Genomic DNA, 21,590 nt, shown 5'->3' with positions numbered 1-21,590 from the left:
GATACAATATTTGCATTTTTATAGACTGTGGCCCAACTTAAATTGGAAAACTGCTTCCACCACAGTGCAAGTGAATCATATACACATAATGCATAAAAGTTTCATATATTTTGTTAAGTAACTATTGTTTATGTGGTAAGGGTTTAATGTTTCATTACAAAATACATCATATAATCTGCCTCTGCTACAGTTACTGAATGCGTCTGTGTGTGTGTGTGTGTGTGTGTGTGTGTGTGCGTGTATGGGGCTATAGGCTCTAAAAATATTCATGGCGTATTGAACTGAAAGGCTGAAAAATCCTACATAATCTACCTTGTGTGTGTGTGTGTGTGTGTGTGTGTGTGTGTGTGTATGCAGGTGTGTGTGTGTGTGTGTGTGTGTGTGTGTGTTTTATACCTTTCTAAAATAAAAATATAAATACATTGCAATGTTCATTTTCTCTCTTTTGTAAGGCTCATTTCTGCTGGTCTAGCCCGGGAGCCGTGCCCAGCCAGGAGGCCATGCCTCACCACAGAGGCGGTCTGCGGGTCGGCCGCCTGATACTACTGCATCGTGCAGCTCTGGGGGAGGAAGCTCAAGCAGGGGTGACAAGACATGAACCTTAGGATACTCTGTCAGAGCTGCAAGTTCATGTTCCTGTTCTCAGCTTGACAACTAACTAAAAAAGAAAAGGGCTCTCTCTGTATGAACGCTGACTTGAATCTGCCAGATAAGTGTGACTAATCTGAAGACTAACATGATGACTTAGCAAGGCTTTCAAAGACTGTGAAAAAATAACACTGCTATAATGCTGAGTACTTCCCATCCTACAGTGACTGTGTATGACAGGTACTGTATATATATTATGGCTGGTTATAATGTCAAAGGAGAGCATGTCCCATATAGTTTATAATTAACCAAAATCATGTAGCCAAACATCAAATACCAAAATTTATCTTACGCAGGGCTCTAAGATTCCTACTCATCCTAGCCTGGTGTTATGCCAAATATCATAAAGACAGCATATTCATTTGGTCAGGTAATATCACCATTGCAAAATGATGTTATCATGCAAATGGTAATGAAATTCATTAAGGGAGGGTGAGCAAGGGTGAGGTGGGGGAGAGAGTATGCAACCAGAAGTTTGTTGATCTTCCAGTGTGACAAGGCCAAAGCCAAACTGTGATAACATCAGATAACAGGAGAAGCGAGGCAGAGAGGCAGTCAGAGGGCGCTTAGCCTGGACACTAACAATTTTTTTTTTCTGCACAGCAACAACCAGAGGCTGATCCAACCCATCACACATGGATATATGGCAGTAAAGGTTATTGAGCCACACTCTTGTTGCAGAAAGGAAATATGAAGCTTTATATTCTCTGGCAAAGCTCAGACATACGCTACTTAGCAGGTACTGGTCATGTAGTTCAGACGGTCAAACTTTGGTCTACATCGTCTCTACCCCATTAGCTCAGTTTGAACAGGTTTTGTGTGATGGTTCCTACCAGCTGGTAGTTGCTCTTTCAGCTGGTATTGAATTATCAAGAGCTAAGTTATTATTACAGAGTATTAAATTGTTCATCTCAAAATGTATTTCCATGGCCTAATCTTTCATAAGGCATGGGATAGCTTTTTTAAAAGTGTTTATGTTTATAGTTTTTAAGCAAATAAATATTAGACAGTGCTATATTTCTAATATATGAAATGAAGTAAGATAAATCAAATCAGATGTATTATGGCCATCTGAGATGATCTGCATCCATGCAAAAAAAGCTTTTCATTAATGGCCGTGGAAAGGGGTTGCCTACATTCACCCTTTTGCGTTTTCTAGAAATCTCTATATTGTCATCTCTAGCATGCGTTGATGCTTTTATTTATCGGCATGCAGAAGGACCAGCTGCCTGGTGTCTTAGGTCTTACCCTCATCCCTTCAAAACGCGACAGGGCCCTGAGGGGTCTCAAGGCCCTCAGTGTCCTGAGTGATTTAATGGGGCCTAGATCGGAGTAGCCCAACGCATTAGCTATAAGGCTGACTATAGACACCTACACAGACAGGGAGAGAGGGAGAGGGAAAGACAGAGGCAAAGAAAGAGAGGATCCACATAGTTAGAGGGGATACAGAGAGAAAGATAGACCCTACGTAAAGACTGCTAAATGGTTAATGAACTTATACAGATATATAAATAAATTCATATAGTTTCTATATGTGTATATGTATCTATATAACAAAATTAAGAGAGCATAAGGTTAAACAGGGATTAATACAATATACAAGGTCATGAAATAGAACACGCCCCAAGTTTTTTTCTGGATATGATTTTGATCGTTTATGTTTGTGTTTGATTTAGTTTGGCAAGCCTGATAAACCAGCTTAACAGCACAGTGAGCACACCTGGAAAGAAACTTGTGGTTGACACAGTGAGAGGGAGAGAAGATAAGATTCAAACAAAGGGAAAAATCAGAGGCGAAATGCTTTCACAAACACTAACTCAATATGACACAATAAAATACACACAGTACACTGTACAAAAACAATACAGTATCCACACCAGATAGCATCTTATTTAAAGAGGGGAGAGAAAACGCAGGAGGTTGAGGACAACTTTCAGGGTTAGAAGAGAGAGGATAACCTGTGAAAGTAAGAGTCCCAACAGAGCACACGGACCTTACCCTGGACCCTCAAACACCGACCCTCAGTCCCTCTTGACAGCAGCACAATGTCTCTCTCAACTTAAAGAGAGACACAGTTATATCCACCTGCTGTGAGAGAGAGGACAGGTCAGTGTTAGGGCTGAGAGTTGTATGGAAAGTCAGGATAAGTTACCATCACAATACACGAGCCACATAATGAAGAATAAAAAATATTTAGGTTCCTGTTTAGCTGAGATTCCCAACTGAAGAGTTGAAGATGACTTTGACAGCCAGTGAGATCCCAGCACATCACCTGGAGAGAGACCGTAAGAGCTCGCATCGTCTGTCTTCAGTCATCAGCTATATTTGATCGTAAACATGGATTAGCCTGCTGTAACACACTCTATCCTGCAATTTTTGGCTTGGTCTGTAAATTCGAATGACCGGTGTATCGCTGATGAAATATGAGTTTGTTAAAAATCTACAGGTTAAAGGTACACTATGTAATTTTATGCCGTTTTAGCACCATCCAATGGCTATTACCCATCTATATCTGTATACAGACATATGGGAGTTTTAGGATAACTAGTATTTAATTTATCATCATGTTTTTACACCACAGCACAGGGTTATGCATAAGGTTCGAAATGTTTAAAGAAACTACAAGTAGAATCAGATCAAGCTACAGCCATAGGAAACATGGAAAACCTGTTAGGCTACAAGTCGTAATCTGTTATTACAAGCAAAAAGTTCTTTTGAGAGTATTGTTTGAAAGATGCTACGGTGAGGGGGGAGGAGAGAGCATTAACAGTGTTTGGCTAACAATATGGCAGGGTAGGCACACATTAAATTTTGCTAACCCATACAACAAATGTAAAAGCTGATTATTAGTTCCATGGATGCAGTTAGTCTCCTAAGATAAAGTCTGATTATTTTGGGTTCCCAAAATAAAATTTTAAAAAACAGCCTGATCAGCTTGGCTAATATGAAAGCTCAAAATCTCAGCAGCCATCACTGAATTGACTGGTACTGCTCAGCAACTCTTGGGAACCCGCCCATTGCTGTGTTTTAGTCATTTGCACATTTGGATATGTACATTATTACATATTGTACCTTTGATATACACAAGCAACTCTAAAGTGAAAGGAATGAGTCTCTACTCTGGTGCCATATATAATGTTTGGGTGTCGATGGTCACTTTCAGCCTCTGTTGGCCTCTGTTGGTGGAAAACTCGAAATGGTGTCTTCTAGTGGGTGTCTCAGTTCTGCAAGGAGAGGCCAACTGACTGATGAAAGACATGCACTTGGTGAAAGACTGACAAATACACACAAATACACATACATTTTTTTTTTAAATGAAGAGAGTTTGCAGTCCACCCTCCTTTAGTGAATTCTTGAGTTTTCTGACGGGATAGTGAAGACGCAGACAGGAAAGTGAGGAGAGAGAGTGCATGGTGTGAGTCAGGTTCACGTTCATGCAGTCACAGGCGGTATCATAGACATTTTCCAAATGAAAAGACACAAAAAGAAGTCCAGTTAATCACCAGAAACACAAAACACATTGAGACAGACCATGACACTGACACATGCCCCGCTGTTAACATTTAACCGTACTGATGATGGCTACTCACTGAGGGATCACAGATGATACACCACCCATTACATGACTTATCACGACAGATATGAAGGAGACATTTGCACACACACATGAAATGTACATTTCAGATGCAGACACAGGGAGAAATTATGTCAACTGATTCAGTAAAACCACAAATGACTGAACAGGACACACCAGTGTAACCAATAGTTAAGGGAATTGCATGGCACAAGTTTGGCTACATTTGCCAGAGAAATAACCTTATCATTGTATCACTCCCTTACATTTATATTTGGTTGACTATCTCAGATTTCACTGAGCTAGAGTGAACATTTCTCTGGCTATATAGCAATGCCAAGCTATTTCCAATCACATGTTTTAATATTGCAGCATTTCGCTGACAGCAACTGGGGTCTGCCTGGATATCACTGAGTAATTCTGCAATATGCCTCTCTGCATCCTAGCAAGTAACTCACATAAAAAAAAAAAAAAATGGAGTAAGAAACATTCAATTAAAGACATTTTACTTGAGCAACCAGTAGCTGATCCTGGTCATTCAGTGCTTAGTAAGCTACACAGCATTTTTGAGCATAATATTATTGAATGAGGTGAAAAAATAACAATATCTCAATTCTGCAGATTAAGAGTTTGTTTGGCAATTGAAGAAATTGGGAATGACTACATAAAATCTGGCTTTGAAGAAGTAATTGTGACAAAGGCCTAGAAGGCTTTGTCTGACCAGGCATTGTTACAAATTAGTATTACAGCCCAGTCAAGTATCCAAAACACCTCACAAAAAAAACATGCAAACTTGATTTTCATAATGTTCATATTCTAAAAGGTCTAAAACAATAAATCAAGTTTCTGTGAGATTGCATGTTGGGTGATGAGAACATAGATGCCAAAAAATATCCATGTGTCTCCAGTAGATTATTAGATCCATGCTAATACTTCAGCATACACTAGGTTGAGTGATAGTAGGAGGCCAGCATTATCCATTTTTTTTAAAGATTATTATTATTTTATTTTATTTTTTGCCATTTCTGCTTTACTAGACAGTCACAGTAGAGAGAGACAGGGAAGGCAGGGGAGAAAGTGGGGACGACATAACAGTAGCCAAATATAAATGTTGTTTGTGGTTTATTATATGTCCTGCAGATTAATAGATTTTAAAAAAAATCTCATTGTAGATGATGAAGGGCATTTTATTTATTAAAACTATTTCAGGTGAGCAACCATGTACTCATTTATTGTGCAGTGATTTTTAGCGGTTCATAGTCTCCCATCACAAACAGCGTTTACTTTCTACTGAATCAGGCAAAGTAATCCCTCATAGTTCAGAAGATGATGTCATTTCTATACAACATTTTGCTTTAAAACTCCAACAAGTTGTTATTTTCTCTATATATAGATATGGCTACTTAATATCACTCAAAATAGACTGTGCTAAAGTGTTAGCAGTGGGCACCAAAGACAAAGATCTACTCTGGACAATGATGATGATTTTGGTGTCTATGTTCTCATCGCTCTTCATCTTGGTTCTCACAAAGAGTATGCTGAAAAACGTGCAAATTTCCTAAGGCTCGGGTGTACTGCCACTTGAAAACATAACTTTTTGTTTCATTACTGGTAAAATATACAAAAAGATGGAGTGGAAAGGTACTTACATCCACAATGAAGAAGTCTAACCAACACCAGGCGTTAGTAAAGTACTTGACGAAACCATAGGCCACCCATTTCAGCAACATCTCCAGGATGAAGATATAGGTAAAAACCCTGTCAGCGTATTCAAGAATGACCCGGACTGTCTTCCTCTGCTCGATGTACACATCCTCAAAAGCCTAGAGAAGAACAGAGAGGGTTGGGACAGGAAATAGTTTGAATGCTTCCGTTACACATTTACTATTCACCAGATAATAAGTTGGATACAGCGCATGGAGGCAGATTTATTCATCGTGTACATTTTCACAAGCACGAGGTTTGACTTAATAGTTCATCAATCTATTGAGATGGCATAAACATTTATGTAAATTGGAAAACAAGGCTTGATACAGTTCAAATAGTGCACTGGTAAGTCTGATAAGTGAATATATGTGAATGTATGTGTCAGGATGCAGAGCAGGGCAGCAAATCTGGATGAAATCTGGAGCTATTTGGAGGCGCACTGGCAAACACCTCTAGTGTTACCAACTGTAGTAGTGCAAAATATTGAGGTCTATTTCTGTGAGGAGCATCGTGCTATATTTGTGTGTGTGTGTGTGTGTGTGTGTGTGTGTGCCCTGTTGGCATGGCTTACAGGCAGGGGTGTCAAATCACTAAACCCTAAGGTGTGGCAAACTCCCTACATCTGATATAATTTTATACTGAATGAAAGTGGACCATTGACTTGAAAACTGGCAAGATTCATGTTTTTTCTTCAATATGATTTGTTTCACGTGGAGACTGAGAGGATATCATTTTTGCCAGTGTGATAATTTTTAAGTCACCTAACTATCTTCTTCAGAGAGGAAACTATAGCCCTGAATGTTTCCCGGATATGATTTTGTAGATGTGGTTTCCAAATAAATTGATGAAATTTCTTTTAATCTTTGCTCTCTATTATGATGATCATTATAATCAAGTTGTGTGTATCACATCTTGCCATACCTAGTTGATGCATACTGTCAACCCATTTGGGAAGATGCTGTTTATGCAGCATAATTGTATACTGTAATCTTGTTAAAGCAATACTATTTTCTATGAGGTTGAGTTTGGGACTCCACATAACAGCCTACATGCCCTGTGCATCATTTCAGAGGGTGAGCGTCTGTGCATAAAGCAGTGGAGGCCGACTGGCTGATAGAACAGGTTTTTTGTCCAGTCAGACTGATACTCCCCTTAGCTCCTCAGTTTGCCATTGCCTGTGTCTATCGCTCGACACATAAGTGTTCTGAATCACTGTTTGGCTACAGTCCCTGCAAAAAGCTGCAAACCTAAGCTGGATTCCTTTGGTTGAAAGGTTGGCGCATTACAGCACTTTGCTGTCCATTAGCAACAATCATATCATGCACAGCTGCAGAAGAAAAGCTAGAGATGATCTTGATTGTTCCCAACCTTTCAAGGAAAATCTGAATGGCTTTTTGTTCCTGAACAAACCACAAATGCTATATTCTTGTTTTATTTAATCTGCACATTTTATTATTTTTTCTTTTTAGTTAGTTAGTTGATTAGTTTCTTCTTAATTGTTAACATTTTCTTTATGGCTTTTCATTTATTTTGTAAAGCACTTTATAATTCTGTTTGGTATAAACAAATAAATAAAGGTTATTATTATTTTTGTTATAATAATAATAATAATAATAATAATAATAATAATAATAATAATAATAATAATAATAATAGTAATAATAATTGTTATTATTATTGTTATTGTTATTGTTATTATTATTATTATTTGTCATAGCAGTAGTATTATTATGTATGTGCATGCTCTTACCAGAGCTCCACTGCTGAGCAGGATCATGAAGATGATAAGGGTTTCAAACCAGTTATGTTCAACAATCAGGTAGCAGGTCTTCCTCAGGAACCACCAATGCTTCCCCCAGCCATGAGTGATAGGCACATCACAGCACTTATATTTGGCCACACATTCTGAATGACAAAGGAAAGAGCACTGCTGAAACACACTGGAGAGATGGACACACTATACTGTCCATATAAAAAAACATCAAGTAACAAGTAACTATGTACAGTACTAATACTAATTCATTACATTTAGGGTTATTACTGAGCAGCAAGTGAGTGAGTGAACACCCCCCTACCATCTGTCCAGCAGGCGTCTGGGTCTAGGTACTCCTCGACTACCTCCACCACTGCCACCTCATCCACGTCAGGCTTGATGTCTATTGTGCTGCCCTCAGATGAACTGGTGTCATCCAGCTAGGACACACAGAGGAGCAGAGAGATCAATTCAACCTCTGAATTTCTCTCCAAACATCATGAGCTCAGCAGTGAGGTGCTGAAAAACACATGGAGGCTGCACAGGGCCAATACAGCCATTACCTTAACAACACTTTAGCCTCATATACATAACATGATTTATTGCAATATCTGCATGCATGTTCTAGCAATGTAGTTGCAAGAGTTGTTACTCTTCTACCTGAATTTGTTCTAGAGAATATTTACCAGGTACTATTTAACACTGGCCAGGGACAGAATGCACTGATAGCAATAGCCAGTATTAACTCTGCATAACTAAATCAAATTAGAAAGCATGCATACACACAGCAGAGCCAGTGTAATATACAAAAAAGATGGTGTAATGACTTTCATAGAATCAATTAACATGTTGAATTTATGGAAAGTCAGATTTTTGGATGACTACTGTTATTTTCTGTTGTACTGCGAATGCAACATAATTTTCATTATTGTAATAAGTCATTTTTTAGATGTAGCCGAGCTGCTTGGTGAAGTCTACCTATGGCAATAACTCATGTCAGATCTGAACAATAAGTCAAGGTGAGGCAGGACAAACCGATGAAATCCCTGCATTATAGCAGCCTTATTGCAATACTGTATACACACACTTGCACATATGCAGACACAGACGCACTCAGCCAATCCAATTCACTAGAGAATGATGCTGCACTTTATAATCTTGAGTCGTCAGCAAAGGACCGCATTCACTCTCTCTCTCTGGCTGTCTCTCTCTCTCCCTCCCTCTCTCTCTCTCTCTCTCTCTCTCACTCACTCTCACACACACACACACACACACACACACACACACCTAGTATAAAAAAAAACAGCCAGACAGATCCCTGCTTCCTCGATTGGCTGATAGCGGCTCTGTCTGTGCCCAATCCCTGCACCCTACCCTGTGACAGGCTGCAGTGCAGGGAAGATTGGTGTGTGGTTGGTCAAAAAAGCCCAGCAGACTAAGGACCTGGTGCAGGTACAGTAGTGATGCTGCTGCCTTCTCTCCTTTCTTCCCACAGCAAACCAGGTCAAGGTGACCCACAGATGAAACTTCCCTTCATACTTTCAATCTGACCCCTTCTCCCCCGCTTCCACAGTCATACTAGACAGTAGAGACGGTATGTTGGTGTGTGAGTGTGTGTGTGTCTGTCTGTCTGTCTATCGTCAGAGCTGCCTGTGTCTCTGTCCATCTGCCAGGTCAGCACTGACACTTCGTGTTTTATTACAGCTCTCATGTCTAAATGAATGTTCTGAAATGTCAGGCCAGCTGACTGTCTGCATAGTGAGGCAGCTTGGGCCACTTCTGCTAAGCAGATGAAGTGATGCAATACAGGCACATGCAAAGACAAACTAACACACACACACACACAGTGTCATGCACCGAGTTATTACATCCTGTCCTATTACATGATTCAAAAAATTATTTGGAAAACACACCTATGTAGAGGCAGTGGCCATGCTAACCCCTTGAACTATGCCTTTCCTATAATGTCCCCCTTAAGAAGCTTCAGAGTTTAAAAAAAAAAAAAAAAATTCCCATATTATATGACAGTGTCTCATACATATTCTGTATCTGCTGGCTGTATTGCTTCACTGAAGCTACATCACACTTATACTGAGAGAAACATTCAAACCAAAGACACCATTATTTTATGGATACACCATTACATCGAATAGAAAATATCTACTTGGTTTGTTCATCATTTTACACACATTTCCCTGTAATTCAGCAGGACATATTTGATATAATTAGAAGCCTTAGGATTGCCACTATAATTAAAAAATCAAGCTGTCTGGGTTTTGAACAAAGCTTGGCCATGAGGCAATGACAAGCCCACCCGTGGGAGCAGTGGAACTGAAGAGGTTAAAATCGAAATTTGGCTACACCTATCCTATCAAACTGGAAACCCTAAAATGTTCACCGTATAGATAAGTTATTTAAACCCATTCATATCAACAACATTCAACCAAATACACACAATGCAGTGTTCACAGTAAAATCTTGCATAGCACACTGCTTGATCTCACTCCATCATAGAATATCCACAACTTCTCCAAACCAAACCAGCATCAACCCTTTAATCTCAAGCTGTGGACATGACTCCATACTCCCTAATTCTCACATTATTATTGATCCTGCATACTCACCTCTTTACTGTTATCCGCATCAGATTCGCTGCTGAAGTCCTCTGTGTTGAGATTTTCAAAGTCTGACTCTCCAACAGCAATGGGCACGCAGACAGTCAGGTTGGGGTTGTGGATGAAGGACATGTAGTCCTCATCAATCATGTACTTTCCCACGCTGCTCCCAATGCCACTTGTGGTGCCATTGCCATTTTTTGCATAGTCCAGGTCGCGGTTGATGTCTACACCCGTGTGGTTGGCGATGCATTTGAGCTTTTCGTCATACATGTCATCCAGAGGCTTCTGTTCATCCTCTATAGGCTGCTTGTCAGAATGACAAAACAGTGTCAAACAAAGCTTATAACAAAACAACAGTGTCAAAATGGAGCTGTCCAACTTGCCTAGTAAAAGACAAACATTTAGTTGGATAACATGTTTAACAACTGAGAATTTCCCACAAGTACAGATATTGTACCTTCTTGAGCACTGTGGCAACAAAGATCCGCAGGTGGGACTTGAACCAGGCAATGCCTTTCTTAATGCGGGCAACAGCGAGCTGGAGGTTGTTGGGCTCACCGTCGTCGTCTGTAGCTGCAAGGTTATCTGCACTGAATGAGCTCAGCAACAAGGCCAGGAACAAGTTCAGCACCTGGGATAAAAAAAAAAAAACACATTCACAACCTAGAACCCAGGATCTCAAAGTCGACATATGGCTTACAACTGGAATGTACAGCACAGTTTGTCTTTTCTTACCACCAGGTTTCCGATGACCATGACCATCATGAAGACGATGAGGCACATGGTCTGCCCCGCCACTTCCATGCAGTCCCACATGGTCTCGATCCACTCCCCGCACAACACACGGAACACGATCAGGAAGGAGTGGAAGAAGTCATTCATGTGCCAGCGGGGCAGCTCACACTCTATGTTGATCTTACACACACAGTCCTTGTAGTTTTTACCAAACAGCTGCATGCCCACTACAGCAAAGATGAAGACAATGATGGCCAGCACCAGGGTCAGATTACCCAGAGCTCCCACTGAGTTACCAATGATCTTGATCAGCATGTTGAGGGTGGGCCATGATTTGGCCAGCTTGAACACTCGGAGCTAGAGCAGAAAAAGGAGACATAATTATCAGGCAGGTGTTCTTATTAATATCAAGATATACATTTGAACGTGTTCTTGATTGCCCTGATTCATCAAATTTGGATTTTGCATGAAAAAAAAGCATTAAATGACAATAAAAAGAACTTGAAATTGATTGTCATTTGGTTTGGCACTAAGACAGAACATAGACATGAAAGGAGCTAAAAGTGATTTTTTTTTATCAACTGGGCAATATATTTATATGATATAAGTCAACTCTTATGTATTTTACGATTTTTTAAAAGGTGTATTTTGTCCACCTCAGACTTTTTTTTTTTTAGGTCAATATATGCTCCATTCCAGAAGTACATTTTTGAGACAGTTTTAGACAATTAGACATTAGCTACAGCATCATCTTCTTCAGCTGGCAGTGAAATTTCAAGAACACATCACCGTGTAAGTTTGTCATTAACTGAGGATCTCTTGACCGGTCCCTTCTCAGGTTCTTTCAGAAACATTTTTTGTGACAATTCCATTGGCGTTTACGGCATTACATGTGCTTAGATAACAAACTAAAAGAAACCACTCCATAATTCAGAAACAAAGTAAAATAATCTTCTCCGTACTTTAAATGTAACTAAAAAAGCATTAAATTGCAATAAATTATTTTTCACAATAAGCTATGCTGTGCTGAAACATTACATGGAGCAAGCTGTTCAATGAATGAAATAAAACAGAAATGCACCTGATTTGTAGTTAATGCAATACTTAGCATGGGACTCAAACAGAACCACAGCCAAAAGCAGCCTAGATGTGAAATCCATTTTCAATGAGTTTGCAGCAAAAGCTTTTTTTTTTTTTTATTTGATGTTCATGTTTAGGTGTTTAGGTGAATTTCTCACATGATCCAGCTTCCGCCTGAACCCTTCCATCTCTCAATTAATGACATGTGGACAAATAGCCTCTACAAGGGGGTTGGGAAAACTAAACAGATGTTGACAACCCCCATCTCACACCCCCAACCTCTCGTACACTTACCAATCGGAATGACCTGAGCACAGACAGGCCTTCCACATCTGCCAATCCCAGCTCAACTAAACTCAGAGTCACAATGAAGCCGTCAAAGCAGTTCCAGCCCTCCTGGAAGTAGTAGTATGGATCCATGGCGATGAGTTTGGCGAACATCTCCCCAGCGAAGATCCCGGTGAAAACCTGTGGCCCACAGAGAATGTCACAGAGATGAGTGATTTGTTAGTTTGATTCATAATATGCACTTTTACTTTTCAAATATGTAATGGAAGCAGAGCGAGTCCACTGTCACACCTTTCAGGCTTGGCAGTCACTCAATGAATTTGGGTATTTAGGATTTGTGACAGTTTCACAATTGTACACCCACAGCGTTCAAATCAAAACAAAGCATTTGCAGAAAATCAGATCATGTCAGTTCTGACCAGTGTGATTTTCCAAAAAAAAACAACAACAACAACTATATTTTCTCTTAATTTGCAGTAAATTCTCAGGGTTTTTTCAATCATAAAAGACTGCAAAAACCCAGATGCTTACCTTGTTCTAAAAGTTTTAAAAGAAAATAAGTGCAGAGTGAAAAACCTGGCTTGCTTACATGGCATTTTGTTTGATGTGGTGCTGATTAAAAATGGATTGGTCTCTTGCTTTGAGTGAGGACTCATCTGAGAGGGCAAGGTCATAGAGCAGTGGCACAGTAGCAGCAGCACTGCAGGACTTGTACAGTGTTGTGGGACTCTGAGCTATTCTCACATCTCCCACCCAACACCTGATTATGCGCCCAAGCATCTTTGCGGAGAACACCCAGTGATTCATAATGCACCATCCATCACACGATGCCGGCTCCTCTGACCTCATTTCCTGTTTCACTCCTGACAGTATGTCAATTCCTCTGACCTCATTTCCTGTCTTGACACTGACACCGTATCAATTCCCCTGACCTCAGACGCTGAATGGTCACAGGGAGCCAGCTGTGATACAGTGATACCTGAGAGCAAGGGCACAGCGCAGACTAACCAAACAGTCTGATGTACATTTGGTTGCAATCAAACTTTAATCTGTGCCTCTACCAAACCAGTCCTGAACAAATCAATGGCAAAGCCTTGTTATCAGGACCCAGGAGAGAAACACACAAAGAGAGTAAGAGAGAGAGAGCGAGAGAGAGAGCGAGAGAGAGAGAGGGAGAGAGAGAGAGAGAGAGAGAGAGAGAGAGAGAGAGAGAGAGAGAGAGAGAGAGAGAGCAGGCTAGGCTGAGTGGGGGTGAGTTTGGGGAGCAGGCTGACTGGCTGCATTAAAATGGAAGTGAATCTTGGATGAGACTCCAACAGACCTCCAAGCGTGTGTGTGTGTGTGAGTGTGTGTGTGTGTGTTAGAGATAGGGCTGCTCAATTGTGGCAAAAAACATAATTGTGATTATATCAGCAAATACTGGGACCACAGCTATTTAACATAACTAATCACTGACTTTGAAAACATCGTGCATTTATTGAACTTTAAAAAAATATCTTTGTAACAGCGCTTTCCTTAAACTTTAAATATAAGCATGCCACAGCCTGGCTGAGAGTGAATTTGCACCTTTGGGGAGCTTTTCCTTATCCAATGTGAGAGTCTAAGAATAAAGGATGATGTATTGCTCTAAAGCCCCTTGAGGTAAACTTGTAATTTGTTGTTTTGGGCTATATAAATAAAATTGAGTTGACTTGACTGATAGATTTTTATGGATGGGCTAAAGTAGACCACTGCAAAGGACAGGAGCGAGCTGGATTTACAGCACAAGACAAAACAAGAGTGTCAGCGAAAGGGATCACTGCACAATAATCGTTTAATCTTGGTTATCTTGTTTTCATGATCATCAGAAGCCAAAATCCTAACTGAAAATAAATTTAGAGAAGCTACAGATTGGCTGATGTGCATATTCTCAAGTGCACATACCCAATGGTATGTTGGTGTACTGGTTTTTGAGGTTGTCAGTGGGGGAAAAATGAACCTACAACACTTCTGTAACTCTTCAGAAGGATTACAAAACACAAAAACACAGAGAGAAATGACAGTTGCAGTTTCTCACCAGGTTTCCCACAGCCAGCACCTCCTCAAAGTGTGGAGTCATGGGGTAGTGCTCCATGGCCATGAAGAGGGTGTTGAGGACAATACAGATGGTGATGGCAAGGTCAACAAAAGGGTCCATGACAATCAGGTAGACTATGTGCTTGATCTTCAACCAGATGGGGCAGCACTCCCATATCAGGAACATGTTGGAAAACTTGTACCAGCAGGGTGGACATTTCCTCTGAGACTCCTCCAACTCTGCAGGGAGAGATGGAGGACGGAAGAGACAGGAGAGGGAAGTGGAAGATAAAGTAAAGACAGTAAGGGAAAAAAAATTGAATGAGGTAAAAACTGCTAAAGGCAACAGTATATACATTTCGAGCCAAAGTATAGAAATATTGAAATTTTATGAAAAGGCTATGAAAATCCTCTTTTACTGCTAAGTTATGGTTCCAGTTGAAAGATGAATATAGGTAAAGACAGTTGGTCTAGTATTATTTCTGACTAGTTACTTCATTACATGTTAAAATATATTAGGGAAATGGGAAGTTGAACTGCAAATTAATGTGGGAGTTTCTGACATTCTATCAAAAAAAACAAAAAACATCTCTGCTCCATCACCAGTCGCTAAACAAATACTCAGAATGAACTATGTAGGAAAATTAGCTGAACAATCCCACTGCTAAAGTGAGCCATAAAAGTGGTGGAAGCACACAAACAGTTTCCATAAATAGCTTTTTAACGCTGAATGAATGGTAGAATCATTCATTCTTCAAGTTAGACTGAGGTGTTGGAGACTTAATTCAAGGCTTTCTACAGTATTGAAAATCAAGATATCAAAAGTCTAAGGATGTTAACAGCTCACAGAAATCACTTAGTTAAAGTTTACATTATCCAAGACTTAAGATGAGCTGAAACTAGTGGGATTATCAATATGATCAATGTTTCATATTCATCTTTTGACCTTGAAATGAACCATTAACCAATTCTGAAATCACTACAAGAAAATGCCAGCATAGAGAAAAAAAAATCATGACCTAACACTTATGCCAGTAATTGTATGTACAGGTTGGGCTCCAAAAAAAAAAAAAAAAAAAAAATCAGGCATAAAAACTTCTCTAAACATTGGTGGTTCTACAAAAGTTGTGGGTGCTTTTTCCTGGCATTGGCTTTAGTCCACAAATTTAGACATCAAAGCCAATGCTAATCACTACTGTACACAATGGTTTGGAGCAAACATGTTGTCCCTTTATCTTGATGATAGCGCTGGTTTCACAATGTTCCATATCTCAAGGAATATTATAAATTTAATGCAAAGGTAAATATGTTAATTAATTAAGACACAAGAACAAAGTGTTGCTCAATAATATAGTGCTCCTGAGGTTCATTTTTTAATTTCAACACTCATTAGAAGAGCGCTGAGTGAATAGAATCAATTGAGTAATGTATAATGTAGGAATAAACAATTTTGAGAGGAGAAAGCACACAAGAAAAATGTTAAATCTAGAGGTGGTCTGTACCCTCCATCAGTGTGTTGGTGACTACGCTCATCTGACTGTTGGCTCGGTCCTTTCCTTTGAAGGAGGAGTTGAGCTGATCCACTGACACCATGAGAGAGCCCGAGTGCTTCTTCTTGACCTCCACCTCTGTGGTCTGTACTCAGAGAGAAACACAATGCCAGTCAGACAGCACGCACATAAATGCTTACTAGACATGCACACAAACAAGACAGCCACTAAAACACAAACACATACATATAATCACCTCCAGAGCAATCTCAACATTAAGTCATGGCCTACCCTGCTCAGAGAATGCTACTGTGACAAATGCAGCTCTTCACATCAGATCATCACATCTTTTTTTTTTTTTTTTACAATCTTTTATACCCTGAAATTACCTGTCCTCTCCTCTTTGAGCACTTCCTGCAACTATATCATACAACAGACTTCAAAAGCATACTGTTTCTACACCCTTCATCATCTTCCACTATAATCCACACCCCATGACTAAGCACCGTTATACTGCATGCACTGGCATGCATATTAAATAGGAACATGGGAGAATTCAAGACATCATTTGCCGCTACACCATGCCACATTTGGAGAGAAGTAGAAAGGTAAAAAGCAATTGGATTGGTTGAGAATAAAAGGGGGGTGTCTACCATGCTAGCTACAATAATGAGGAATGCTGTTATAGAGGGGGAAAAAAAGATTCAGGTTTGTTCTTGCACCACCCAGGAAAAGAGAATAAAAGAGTGAATGAGAAAGAGAGAGCGAGTGAGAGAGAGAGAGAGAGAGAGAGAGAGAGAGAGAGAGACAGAGAGAGAAGAGAACACACTGAAGTGGAAAGCCCCAAAGAATGGGAAGAAAAAGTAGTAGAAGAGAGGGAGACTTTTTTTCTTGTAAATGTTTGAATAGTCTTGTTTGTTATGAATGAGAATGCAGAACAGGGGAATAGGGGCTAGTTCAATGTTACGTTGGTGAGGGAAAAAAGAAATGCTGGTTTCAAATTGAGTTCTTGTCAGACATTAAACACTGAAATAATAATCATGACACTGGTTAGACAGTGAGTGAGTGAATAATGTGTCTACTGGTGGGAGATTAGTGCCTTGTACATCTGTTGGAAAAAAAAAAAAGGGGGGGGGGGGCAGTGAGAAAAGGCCATTAGATCAGGGCAGAAATGTGAGTTGCAGTAGAAGATGAAAAAGTCAGAATCGGAAACTAGATATTGAGAGGCCAGGGGTGGTAAAAGGCATTACCGAGGAAAAAGGAGCAGGAAAAAGAGAAACAAGAGCAAAAGGGGAAGAGGCAGTGAAGGAGAAGCTGCAGAGACCAGGGCCACCACCATCATGCCTAGACTGTATCAGTGTCTCATGGACGTCCTTACACTGTCATCAGTGGCTGCCTTATCTATTTTCACCTCAGGCAGAAGCCGTCCGCCAGGCCCGGGGCCGATGAGAGACACCACGCCATTGCAGTCCACTGTGCTGTTCCTCTTCCCTCCAAAGTGGGGTGCCAGCGGATGGATGCGGGATGAACCTTGGCTGTAGCCACTGTAGCTGTTGCGGCGGTAGGGGATAAACAGGGAGCCCCGGCGGTCCTCGCTCTCCTCCACCGTGCTGTGCTCGTCGTCGGCAAACTCGTTCTCGGAGCCCACGTCCTTGGAGCGGCCTTTGAAGCTGAAGATGCTGCTGCGGCTGTTGTGGCGCGACATGAAGGGGGAGCCTGGGATGCTGAGCAGTGACTGAAGAAGGAGAGGGAGTTGGAGAGGGACAGTTGGGAGGTGATGAAAGACGGCAGAAGTGGGTGGACAGATGTGCAGAAGGAGGGAAGACAAGGTGAGGAGGGCAAATAAGGGGAATGGTGGAGTGAAAGGGTGAGGGAATAATCATCATCCTTTTTGATAACACAGTAGACCTGTAAAATATTGCCCTTCTCTGACTATCCTGTACCAAACAGGGTACCATACAGACCGTGACACTGCTGTGGTTTGCAAAGATACCATAATGTCCTGCTGAATTAGAGGGAAATGTATATAAGATGCACAAAATATCTCGATATTTTCTACTTGATGGAATGGTGCTGCTATAAAACAATGCCATCTTGGGTGTGAACATTTCCCTCAATATAGTGTATAAGTGATGTAGCATCAATGAAGTGTTGCAAGCAGCAGACACAGATAATGTATGAGACGTTTTTACACAATATGGGGAAAATGTTTTGTGTTTCTTGTACCTACTTAAGGGGAAATTTAAGCGGGCATTTAAGGGAAAATCATAGTTCAAAAGGGGATAATTCCACTTTGGCTTGACAGAAGAGGACAAACAAATGATAACGAGAAACAAGAATGGGAAGGGTTGTTCTTTGTAATCATGCTCTAACAGGCCTAACATGAAAATGGCATCGTTGCAATATAAGATGACTACAAGAACAGTCACAATCATTGTGAACATGATTTGACTAATTTTCCTTGCCATTTCTGTTGTTTTTGGCCTTGTGTCTATATAGAAGGCAAGAAGACTCCAGAGATAATTGCTTATGGAATTTCTACAATTAATTAATCATGGCATACACAGTCTTATCTATAACTCAAGTAACTAAGATTTTTTTTTCTTTTTTCAGCTTATACCAGCAAGCTGTGAATTTATGAATGAAAGAGCAGAACACAATGAATTTCAGTGCAGTGCTTGCTTAGGGGATTTTTTTTTTTTTTTTTTTTTGAACTAGAGCATAGCCAGTCGGGTTGTTCGGTCCTCCAATCAATATTATGACAGTTGAGATTTATTTTAAATCTTGTCTCATTTGGTTCAAGTGAAACTGTGTTTACTCTGGTGAAAGTTATTTTCAACATATTATTAGTCTTGCCAATCCATTGTTTGGCTACCACAGTTTTTTTGCACCGTAGGCACCAGGAAGTTTTCTCTGCGCTGGAGTACAGGCGGTGTGGGAGAAGTGGGAGTATGGAGGCAAGGGGGAGGTGGGGCTCTGCCTCCAGTGAATTGTATTGCTGCTCTTCGGTGACTGAATTTATTGAAAGGATTGCCCCTTGACATAGGGCATCTCATTTTAGAGACACAAATACAAAAATATAAGACACATAAAGCAACTGTTTACATCTGAAGACTGCATGTGAATGGTTTTTCACCTCTCTATCTTTCCATACTGCGCAGTCCTGGTCAGGACAAGGAAATAATTCAATAGTATCTAGTGAAATCCATTCTACAGATATAGACAATACCTCAAAATGATGAAATGAAAAACAAACTCATATAAATCCTGCTAACTGTCGTCATTTCCTCTGACTGGCCAATCAAACAGCACGGTGCTTGAGAAAGAGACTCTCTTGCTAACTTTACCTGATTCATGATGGATGTTTTCCTCCCCAGCCGGCTGCCTGGGAAACGGATGGTGCTTCTCTTGCTGCCATCGTCTGACTCAGACTTGACAACCTTCTCACTGTCACCTTTCTCTTTCTCCTGTTCTTTCTGCCGCCATTTCTTCTTGCGGTTGCGTCGCTCCTTGGCGCTCTTGGAGCTCAGCTTGGAGACCTCAGAGGAGCTGCGGGACAAGTGCCCCCCTCCTTCTTCCTCTAATGCAGCCTCCGACACCGTGCCCGCAGATGTCGCCATAGCAGCAGCCTGTGGGAGTGGGGTAGAGAAGCAAAAAAATAAAAATAAAAGGCCAGGAAGGCACATAATAACCAGAAAATAAGAAGAATGAGTAATAACGGTGGAAAAGTGTGTTTAAGTAGGTAAGACTGACCTGAGTCTCCTCCTGCTGTTTCTTGAGCTGCTCCAGCATGGCCTTGAACTCAGCCTCTTTCTGCTCCGCCTCCTCAATGGTGGCCTGGTTCTGCTCTTCATAAGCCATGGCCACCACAGCCAAGATGAGGTTCACCAGGTAGAAGGAGCCCACGAAGATCACCAGCACAAAGAAGATCATGTAGGTCTTCCCCGCAGCTCGCAGAGTCTGACAGAGACGCACAGCGAAAGCAAAGAATCAGAGCGAGACTTCACATGTAAGATACATGTGTTATAATTACTAAGATAACTGAACTGAATTAAATGCCTCAGGGCCAAACGTTTGTTTTATGCTTGTGATGATTCTTTTTTTCCTGCCATACTTTGTTATTCTGACCGAGCAGTGTGTATATCTGTTGTGTCAGCAATGCCAGCGCTTTTATATCCACTCCACGGCTTTCAGGAGAGGCTGCAGGCAAGAGAGAGGCTGCCAGGGTGCAGGGGCTCCCACGCACACACACACAAAGAAAATTGTCTATCTATCCATCTGTCTATCTATCTGTCTATCTCACAGGCACATATATGTTTGCTTCACTTTTGTCTTATTTAATACAGACCGCTAAACTGCTTCAATTTCACATGCAGCTGTGACTCAGTTGTGTGACATAAATATCAGCTCCTCGCCCACAATTGAGGCCTCACATTAAAAGAAAGACAAGCAACTGACATAAAGTGGCTGGTCACATACTTCTAGCTATTTCTGACCGGGCTTCCTTCCTTCCCTTTTATTCAGAGGGCCAAGGAACTGAGCGGGAGAGAGCTGCTCAGAGCCACTTTTGCTGATTCATTCAGGTATTACGATGGTGATGTATTTTTTTTTATGATGTAGGGAGGACAAAATCATCAGTCCTGCTTAGGGAGTGTTTCGGTTCTCTGGATATGTGCTGATGACTACAGAGGCTTACTGAAGAATTTAAAATAGGTCTCTGGAACAGGTGTAAACAAAGGACCAAAGCCCGCAACTATAGGTCATATTGAGGTGCCATACGCAGTCCTGTCTTTTGTCTTACATATTAACATAATTGTTATTTATTGGAAAAAAGAATCATGCCCATCTGCTACCCATTGGCTTAAAGAAATATCATTATGCCTTGCTCTGGAAAAATTAACGTACAATATTAAAAAGAATTGCAGTATCACAAAATCGGGGTTTTATTCATGACTCTCCTTGAAAAACAGAACCTGTAATTTAGCAAATAAAAAAAATTGTATCCATTGCACATCTCAGGACTCTATGCTGTCCTGATCTTCGATGTCTTTCCTAAGGAATACAGGTTTCATAATGGCCTTTGCTCTCAACATGTCATGGCCTGTGCCAGCTGTTTCAAAGTTGTATCTCCCTTGGATTATCCTCACACTAACCTAATCAACCAAAGAAACAGAGACTGAGAATCGAGTCCTTCTCTATTTTCAGTTGAAAAAGACGTGCGTACTAACATTTAGATATGTGAGAGGGAGTACAGGAGACAGACTGAAGGACAGAAGAATACACTGTGATTTACCAGCATGTAGAGATTCTCCCAGAAGTCCTGGGTCATGAGGCGAAAGAGGGTGAGGAAAGCCCAGCCAAAGCTGTCAAAACTGGTGTAACCATAGTTGGGGTTCCTTCCTGCTTTCATACATGTGAAGCCCTCCGGACACCGCCTTGCAGGAACACACAGGGTTGAAAGAAAGTGTCATTTAATAAATAACGTGTTACGCGTGCTCCGGCAATGGCAGCGCTATGGTGAAACATGTGACTTCAGCACTACACCAGTTTGGGGGATTAAAGATGCAGCCATCACTACTCATGTAGGGTAAAAAAGGGCAAGTACATGAAAATGAGCTTTGATAAGTGTGTGACAAGACGCT

The 21,590-nt window shown here is 40.8% G+C and overlaps 1 protein-coding gene across 1 annotated transcript in view; it reads right to left on the bottom strand.

Moving 5' to 3' along the window:
• Positions 1–21,590, bottom strand: part of scn8ab (sodium channel, voltage gated, type VIII, alpha subunit b) — a 51,779-nt gene that overhangs the window by 8,486 nt on the left and 21,703 nt on the right. The window contains exons 9-22 of the mRNA XM_030051274.1: positions 21,242–21,383; positions 19,702–19,908; positions 19,296–19,577; positions 17,360–17,683; positions 15,961–16,093; positions 14,460–14,698; positions 12,410–12,583; positions 11,036–11,392; positions 10,758–10,931; positions 10,307–10,603; positions 8,005–8,122; positions 7,680–7,834; positions 5,872–6,045; positions 1,897–2,019 (exon numbers count right to left, since the gene is read on the bottom strand). Coding sequence (XP_029907134.1) covers positions 1,897–2,019; positions 5,872–6,045; positions 7,680–7,834; positions 8,005–8,122; positions 10,307–10,603; positions 10,758–10,931; positions 11,036–11,392; positions 12,410–12,583; positions 14,460–14,698; positions 15,961–16,093; positions 17,360–17,683; positions 19,296–19,577; positions 19,702–19,908; positions 21,242–21,383 — 2,899 coding nt within the window. The remainder of the gene's footprint in view (positions 1–1,896; positions 2,020–5,871; positions 6,046–7,679; positions 7,835–8,004; positions 8,123–10,306; positions 10,604–10,757; positions 10,932–11,035; positions 11,393–12,409; positions 12,584–14,459; positions 14,699–15,960; positions 16,094–17,359; positions 17,684–19,295; positions 19,578–19,701; positions 19,909–21,241; positions 21,384–21,590) is intronic.

Source organism: Myripristis murdjan, chromosome 5 (assembly GCF_902150065.1).
Source record: "Myripristis murdjan chromosome 5, fMyrMur1.1, whole genome shotgun sequence".
In the NCBI taxonomy this organism is placed as follows: Eukaryota; Metazoa; Chordata; class Actinopteri; order Holocentriformes; family Holocentridae; genus Myripristis; species Myripristis murdjan.
This window is presented reverse-complemented; position numbering and strand designations above follow the sequence as displayed.